The sequence below is a fragment of the Ammodytes marinus genome, assembly GCF_949987685.1.
Source record: "Ammodytes marinus genome assembly, chromosome: 20".
Taxonomy (NCBI): Eukaryota; Metazoa; Chordata; class Actinopteri; order Uranoscopiformes; family Ammodytidae; genus Ammodytes; species Ammodytes marinus.
The window spans coordinates 15165776-15174594 of NC_137224.1; the positions used below are offsets into that span (position 1 = coordinate 15165776).

General features: G+C 41.8%; 1 protein-coding gene across 1 annotated transcript in view; it reads left to right on the forward strand.

Annotated features, from left to right (window-relative positions):
* The window catches only part of fam20cb (FAM20C golgi associated secretory pathway kinase b), a 52098-nt gene extending 44882 nt beyond the window's left edge, over positions 1-7216 (forward strand). The window contains exons 5-11 of the mRNA XM_080048842.1: positions 867-982; positions 1619-1799; positions 2136-2245; positions 2533-2614; positions 3152-3211; positions 3388-3538; positions 5258-7216. Of these exons, the coding sequence (XP_079904968.1) occupies positions 867-982; positions 1619-1799; positions 2136-2245; positions 2533-2614; positions 3152-3211; positions 3388-3538; positions 5258-5377 (820 nt within the window). The 3' untranslated portion in view covers positions 5378-7216. The remainder of the gene's footprint in view (positions 1-866; positions 983-1618; positions 1800-2135; positions 2246-2532; positions 2615-3151; positions 3212-3387; positions 3539-5257) is intronic.
* Positions 7217-8819: the final 1603 nt, after the last annotated feature.

Here is an 8819-nt window from a genome sequence, read left to right on the forward strand (position 1 = left end):
GGTGCACCTGTCAGCTCATCACTAATGTCACAGTGCCCCCTGTTGGCAGTTACGTTCCGTTGCATGAGTACATCACAGCTGCAGTGTGCCCCAGTGGCCTAATGGATAAGGCACTGGCCTCCTAAGCCAGGGATTGTGGGTTCGAGTCCCATCTGGGGTGGAATGACTTTTCTATGGACAGCTCCATACTGGCTGTAGACCTGCTGTTCAGTCCCATTCAATTAAAACTCTCGAACAATTGCCAGATATGCCGTCTGTTCGATAGCTTCTGTAATTCAATATACCAACCGTTATGTCTTACAAACTGGTTCATTTGGTTTATATAATGTTGAAATAAAAGTATTGTGTATTCATTACATTGTTATCTATGGAGGCATTATATTCAGCTTAAGGCTATTTCATGTAATCACTACATTAGAGGGTTTTTAAAAGTTGTTTTAACCTATTTATTTACATTTTAGCTAATTATAACCATTTAATGTATGCAGAGTTAGCTATTAGCAGTTTCAGTGTACTCACTGGTATATGGATAACAGTTGGAGTTATAAGGAGTGTCTATACTTTCTCAGACTTCTAAGCAGAATTATGGAATTTTTTTTGTGATCCCGGGACATTTTCAAGGAAGTCACAATGAATATGAACGTATGTGTGTCGGGTCTGTGTGTTCATATTGGACTGAATTGTGTGAACCTACAATAGATGTGTTCTTGTTTTTAGAACAGTTGGAGCTGTCCCTTTCACTTTATGTGGTAACTTTGCCTAATGTCTCTCCCTCTGCACCCCAAACATCAGTAATGCCCTATAGTGTTATAGCTGTATTCTGAAGGCAGCATGTAAACCCCTCAGTGTGTGTCTCTGTCCCTCAGGATCCTGGACTTCCGTCGTGTCCCCCCTGTGGCCGGCCGGCTCGTCAACATGACAAAGGAGATCAAAGATATCACACGAGACAAAAAGCTGTGGAAGACCTTCTTCATTTCACCAGGTACAAACTGAAAAAGAGAACCAAACTTTCTGGTTTTTATAGTCACATCTATGAGGGGAAAAAAAACGTACTTAGAGACCATGAAATTGAATATGCTACGTCCACAGAATTGATGAAAATGCTGAACCAATTTTTTGTTCTACTCTTTTCTTGTTCCTGCACTGCACTGCACACCCCAAAACTCTTTAACCACAATCAATTGAGTTTGTGTGGTGATCTCAGTTGTCTTAAAAAAAATATTTCATCGTGTAAAAGTTGCAATGAGCCGTTCCCTTCATAATGTAGAGCAAAAGTAGTTGTGAAGTACTGGGATACTCATTGGCATGGGATTAGTTGTATCAGGGGACTTAAGCTTGCGCCAAAGCATGACAGTCAATTAGTGATGCAACCTTCACTTTACATATCATTCAAATATACATTTTTTCCAGGATTAAAATTACTGGCAGCCTCAGCAATTAATACAGGTAGCTGAATGTCCCCCAGGTCATTTTGAAGATTAGACTTTGTGGGGTACATTACAAGAGGACAGAAAGAGGGTGTCTCACGTTTAATGTTGTGTCACTTTTATAGATAGAGAAACAATGGTTTAACGAAGCGGCCACAATGATGTGTTTTTTATGACTTTTCAAATCTCAGCCAACAACGTGTGTTTCTACGGAGAGTGCTCATACTACTGCTCCACTGAGCACGCTCTGTGTGGCAAACCGGACCAGATAGAAGGATCCCTGGCCGCCTTCCTACCAGACCTGGCCCTGGCTAAACGAAAGACCTGGAGGAACCCATGGAGACGCTCCTACCACAAGCGCAAGAAGGCAGAGTAAGAGAAATCTACTGTGCACACTGAGTGAAGCAGACACTGAGGGATTGACTGTAGAGCAGAGCCCCCCCTGGGTCAAGCTTTTAAAGGATATTAATTACACTTCCTGTCAGTTACCGGGGGCAATAACTCAAGGCCGCTGAGAAAGAGACCTGTAGTGTGTAAAAGACATCAAGTAAATCCACGTCTTAGTTTAACACAAAGAGTAGATTGTAAGTTGGAACAAGCATGTTAAAAAGGAGGAAACATGTTGGATTTTGGTAATGTATTTTTGCAAAGCAGATACAATAATTAAAAGTATTTCAAACAAGATGTTGTTTGTGTTGAACTCTTCAGATGGGAAGTGGACCCGGACTACTGTGAAGAAATCAAACAGACTCCACCTTATGACAGTGGGACACGACTGCTGGACATCATGGACATGACCATCTTTGACTTCCTCATGGGTGAGTTGGCATGTCTGACACAAGGTTCTTTCTTCTGACAATGTTTAACGTGTTCTAAATGATGACAATTCACCCAAACACATTTGACCACCCATGTATTTCCACTGTCCTGTGGTAGCCCATGCACTAGTTCATAATTCAATAGTTGTCGTTTCCATACTCAAATGTAGTGCAGTACTGTATGTAACATATACAGTAAGTAGGTAGTAGTATATACTGTAAATAGTAGTACTTTCTCTTTCTTTTTTTATTGTTTGGCTGAATTTTTTCTTTTTTTTCCAATGCAGGGAACATGGATCGCCACCATTATGAGACATTTGAAAAGTTTGGAAACGAGACCTTTATCATCCATCTGGACAATGGCAGAGGGTAAGCCAACAATGAACTTCAATAGACTATAAAACTGTTTATCTTTCTGGGCTCCACTCATTAGACTTGTTGGTTCAGCTGTAGTGTCAGTGCATCAATACAAATTATAACCAATGAGACAATTATAAAAAGTATTCATAACATTAACAGTTTCACTTATTACATTACATAAGCACTCATTTTATGAAAAGCACAATCAAATTAAGAGACAAGGATGTAGAAATGATGAGAGGTTATTGGTTATTGGCACACTTGATGATTGAAGTATAGTTTACCAAATCATGTCTGTTTTGGAATACTTAATTAAATTAAATTGGCAGATTTTTGCAAATTGTAGGAAACTGACATAAAATGACAAAGTAGAAGTGGTATGCAAGGCAACAGAGGTGTGTGAACTGCTGCACTGGAGTCACACTAATAAAAAACAGTAAGAGTTGCAGACAAACGACAAATTACACAACAGCATAAGAAATATGATGATACAATATCTGTCATCACTTTCAAAACCATCATGTTTCTATATCTTTTTCGCCGCAGCTTTGGGAAGCACTCCCATGACGAGCTGTCCATTCTGGTGCCGCTGACCCAGTGCTGCAGGTAAGACTTCTTTACTGGTGGGTTTTGTAGGTGGTTTTCTTGATCCCAGGGCAAAATGTAAGCAGTATTTCCACATGTGATAAATGATCAGTATTGGCGACCATATGTTGTGCATGTGGGAATAACTTGACTGGGCTACACTGACTCTTTTCCCCCTGGCTGCTCTCTGTCTGAAGGGTGAGGAAGTTGACCCACTTGCGTCTGCAGCTGCTGGCTAAGGAGGAATACAAGCTGTCTGTGATGATGGCTGAGTCCCTGGTGAGGGACCGCCTCAGCCCCATCCTCATCCAGCCACACCTGGACGCCATGGACCGACGACTGCGCCTGGTCAGTGCTAAAAACTAATTTCCATACAGGTTTCTTCATTTGGGCCCCTGCCCTTTCTTATATATGAAGGTTCTAAGGCAGTGGTGTCAAACATACGGCCCGCGGGCCGGATGCGGCCCGCGAGATGATTTAATCCGGCCCGCGACTTGTAGAGCACACATTCATGAGCATTTCAAAAAAAAAAGTAAGTCTCTAGCCCATTCCTTTGAGGAGATATGAATTTTTAAAGAAATAACCAAAATGCTCACTCCAGCCGCTAGGGGGCAGCCTAAATAAAAAAAAAGCACATTTTAGCAACGTGGGAAATGGTAAATGGCAATCTTGCTTCACCGCTATTAATGTTTCCTCCAGTGCTTTATGGCAAAGTAAAAACCAAAAAAATAAAAAATAAATAAAACAATTTTTATTTTTAGTGCTGAACAATTAATGTACTAGCAAGCGCGATGTGTCCGCGGCTCTGCATGTGCGAAACGAGCAGGAGCATGCTAGTGTAGGCCTACAAGATTTATTTCCTAATTTTCCATGCTGCTTTATTTTTGTTTTAAATTGGGAAAAACGAATTCCAAAACAACCAATAACCTCTGTATTTAAAAATAAATCAAAACAGTAGAAGTTGCACTTTTATTAAATTTTATTTTGTACTGTCTGCATGTTTGCACAAAATGTGTCCCTGTACATATAGTAAACAAAATTGGACAACTGTAACGTCAGTGCCTGTTGTATTTGTGTATTCAAATAAACAGTTGTTTATTTCATTAGTGCGTATTGGCATCTTTGAGCAAAATACCCCCAAATTTTTGCTGCGGCGCTGCGCGCCGCACCTCCTATTCCCATGGCCAGCAGCAACCTTTACTAAGACATTTCCTGGGGGTACAGAGATCCGTTGTGATCCCTGATAATGTAGGTTACAAATGTAGACTGAGTGATAAAGCATATTACTGAAAAACAAAGCTAGAGATTTGGAGTTGATGTAGGTTATTTTGCCATTATTTTACTGGTCCGGCCCACTTGAGATCAGAGAGGCTGTATGTGGCCCTCGAACCAAAATGAGTTTGACACCCCTGTTCTAAGGAGTAGTTCAACATGATGGGATTATGTTAAATAACTGACATGCCAAGACTTTGACGAGAAGTTCAATAATCCTATGTGTGTCTGTCAAATTTTAAGTAACAGCAAGGAGATGGTTAGCTTAGCTTAGCATAAAGACTTGAAACACAGAGAGACAGCTAGGCTGTGTTCGAAAAGCCCTACTAACATCCTACTCATACGAATTTTGACATGTTGAGTATGTAGGAGGGAGGACGTTAGTTGGCCGTTTTGAATACAGCCCTAGTCTTCTGTGTGAAGGTAACAAAAGGAGTATGCCAGCCCCACTGAAAGTGATATTTTTGTTGTACAGATTAAAAAATCTAAATATAACATGAGTTTTGGATGTGCTGGTGGGCATATTTTCTTAGCCAAAATGTTTCCCTTTTTTCAAAGCTAAATGGCTGCTGGCTGTACCTTAATATTTAGCATACGAATATAAGAGCGACATCGGGCTTCTCATGAACTCTCAGAAAAAAAAAGTGAATTACTCAATGCAGTTCCTGAACTATTTTGTTTAAAAATGTGTTGTGTCTCTTTAAAAAGCTATCAACCACTTTGGCCTTATTTGACCTCCCCTACAACGACCTAACTCTTTTTTCTCGTCTTGTGGTATCTCCTTTATCAACATAGGTGCTGAACGTGCTGTCAGATTGCATTGAAAAGGAGGGCTACGGTTACGTGGTGGAGGACGACATCCAGGGTCACCATGGCACAGAGCACGGCCACAGCAGCGGCCCCAGACACAGGTAGCTGTCTGTGGGCGCTGGCAGCTGGACAGGACCGGGTCTATGGAGACAGGGGAAGGATGGACTGAGCAGATCCACATCCTCTCTCTCTTAAAAAACTGAACTGGGGTCCTGTAAACCCAGATGTGCGCCATGTGTGCTGAACCTTTTTTCTCCGAGGGGCTTGATGTAATTTTTTTGCTGAGCTCACAGGTAAAAACCCCTAACCTGCCTAAGATGTGTTGAGTCGGATGGGCCTGGATGGAAAAAAAAGTGCAATGACTTTAGCCCAGTTCTGATGCTCGTGACATGGGGTGATGTAAGGAGACTTCTGGGTGGATCTGGGGCCGGGGTTCGCCAGACTAAACTGAACCCCCTCCCACCCACCACCTCACATCCCCCAGACTGCTTTAAAACATCGACCCTGACTCAGCACTACCGAACCATGAAAGTCTCACAAAGGAGACGCCTTTCTCTCTTTTCTTGTTCAGGACCCTGTTTTTGAATTCTGAGAATTCTAAGGGACTTGTGAAAAAACCTCCTGGGACCGACCCCACCTACCCCCCCTCCCGTCTCTGGTCAAAATGCTGAATTATGTGTTTCTATGTATAGTTGGTACTGCAAGTGTCTCAGTGTGAGCGTTCACTCGCGGTGGTGGAGGGGACGGAGGCTGACTTCCTGTTGTCTTAATGATCAAAATGATGTTTTATTGATTTGCTGAAAAATAGTTTTATTGCATTGTGTCTTTTTTCTCTTTCTGCTGAGCTAGTTCAGCTTCCGTCATTGGTATTGGAGATATTTGACTGGAGTGCAGGTTTACTCCTGGATTTGTCCATGATTTTCATTTTTATTTTTGCCCATCATATACCTGTACTTGAGAGAGTATTTATTAAAGTTCATATTTATTGTTTGAAATGCAATCCTAAAAAGTAACACACAACTTGTTTATGTTCAAATGAAGTGTTGGAATTTACACCGTGGGTGGTGCACCCCCTCGTTTGTCCAGAAGAGGGCAAACTGAGCATGTGCAAAAAGCAGCTGCCAGCATCTGTGCCTCTCGGTTAAGTAAAAACCCATGTTTCACCCCCCTTCTTAGCATCAGGCTCGCTTTAAAAATCGGTTTATCTTAAGTGAGCAAGTCTCCGCCTGTGTTCACAACATTTAATCTGACTACTGTTTTCATTCGTTTCAGTGCAACAGCTATGAGGTTAGATTTTATGTTACCAAAAGCCAAATGTGACACTAATAGTTTTATATTATTGTTTTATTTGTAATATATTTGATGTCCAGATGTTACTGTTGTGGAGAGATTATTTTTCAGGATGTATATTTCATTCCTTACCAACAGCTGATAGCGTAACTGTCGGTGTCAACGATTCAGTCGCTGGCTGAAAGTTAATATATACAGTAGGAAAATCTAGTGCCTGTGCAATGATAGAAATACTTGAATGTTTGGTTTCATAGCGGGAAAGGTCTCGAGCCCTCGCGGGTACGAGCTATAGATAAGACATGGAGGTCTACGTGTGTGTGTGTGTGTGTGTGTGTGTGTGTGTGTGTGTGTGTGTGTGTGTGTGTGTGTGTGTGTGTGTGTGTGTGTGTGTGTGTGTGTGTGTGTGTGTGAGCTGACGCCGTCTGTTCTATAAGGGTTTTATTACACAGTCTTAATTTTCCATAGTCCTGTGTCAGGTCAGTTCAGTGTGTATGGACGTATGGGTGCATCCATGGGGAACTTTTTTTTTTCTTTCGATGATGTGTTCTTAAAGTGAAAATGCTTTTTTTTTCATTTTTATCTTCAACTCATTGTTTCTGTGGGATTTTTTTTCCTTTTCTTTGCATCATGGTAAAAGTGCAATAAAACAAAATAAGCAGAATATAAGAAATATCGTGTGCTTTCATTACAAGTAACAGCCTGGGAAAAGATAATAAACATAATGAAAAAACTTATAACAAATAATTCATGATTGTTTAACCTCTATGAGTCCTGAGTCGGTGCTGTCTAGTCCATTTGGAAGGAGCTAGAAAAATTATAATTTCCAAAGGATTTACATGTTTTTGCAGATATAAAAGTGTGGCTTTGAGGCACTAAAACCTAAACAGTTTCCATAACTACAAGCTTACGAGACTATAAAAAGTTCCCTTGATGTTTTCACTGGCTGAGTCGTGATTCCTGTGGCTTGTAAAATGACTTTGACGTGTGTAATGGGTGGCGTACCCCTTTAATGGACCTTTAAATTTATTTGACTGTTTGACCCTAATAGCTCCTTCACTCATTAAATATTTCCTTTGATACAGTAAACACCTTGACGACCATTTAGGCCTACAATCAAAATATTTTGCAAAGAATAATAGCACCAATAATAATAAAATTGATAACTCGATTGATTTAGATTCCTCAAAACAATCAGTCAATATGAAGTTAAACCTTAATAGTTAAAGGAGAAGTAAGTGATATGGTCCTATTAGCTAACTTCCTGTCATAGGCCTTTCACACCGCCGCAAAATCGGCGCTAGTTCTGGGCTTGTTCGGAGTTAGAGCCAGTGTTTTGGTTTCACACCGCCAGAGAGCCTGCTCCGGGCCGTAAAAACCGGGGGAACTCATACCCCAGGATTGAGCAGGGTTTGATAAGAACTGCTTGCGCGAACGGTTGGGGGAGGGATTATCCTGACCAACCAGAGCAACTCAAACCTCATGCCCGCCATATTTAAAAACACCGCTACTACGAGACGTAAACATAACATAATTACCGAACGTAGCGATCAAATTGACCGGCGAGAATACGCTGTATGGGTCCTGTTTGCTTAAGAAAGCAAAGCGAGAGCCAACAAGCTAAAAATAAGACGTATTCGCCGCTGTTGTTGTGCTTAAAGCTAGCGGTAGCTTTAGCGTTAGCCACAAGAGCAGCGGCGTCGGGTGACGTACACACACGTTTACAGTGACGTCATGACGTTGCTCTCTTGCCGGCTCCATGGCTGTCTCCGGTCGATGTGAAACCAACCGGTTCATAACTGGGATAAGGCTGTAACCAGTTTTGAACTGACCCCAACACCAGCCTGGAACTGACTCTTGGTTCATTTTGGTGTGAAAGGCCTAACAGTGACTACAGTTAGCAGTCCCTTCTCGGTCCCATCGTCACCACCACATGAACTCGCAGCTGTCTTCGTCAGAAATAGGCCTTTCACACCAAAATGAACCAAGAGTCAGTTCCAGGCTGGTGTTGGGGTCAGTTCAAAACTGGTTACAGCCTTATCCCAGTTATGAACCGGTTGGTTTCACATCGACCGGAGACAGCCATGGAGCCGGCAAGAGAGCAACGTCATGACGTCACTGTAAACGTGTGTGTACGTCACCCGACGCCGCTGCTCTTGTGGCTAACGCTAAAGCTACCGCTAGCTTTAAGCACAACAACAGCGGCGAACACGTCTTATTTTTACACTTGTTGGCTCTCGCTTTGCTTTCTTAAGCAAAC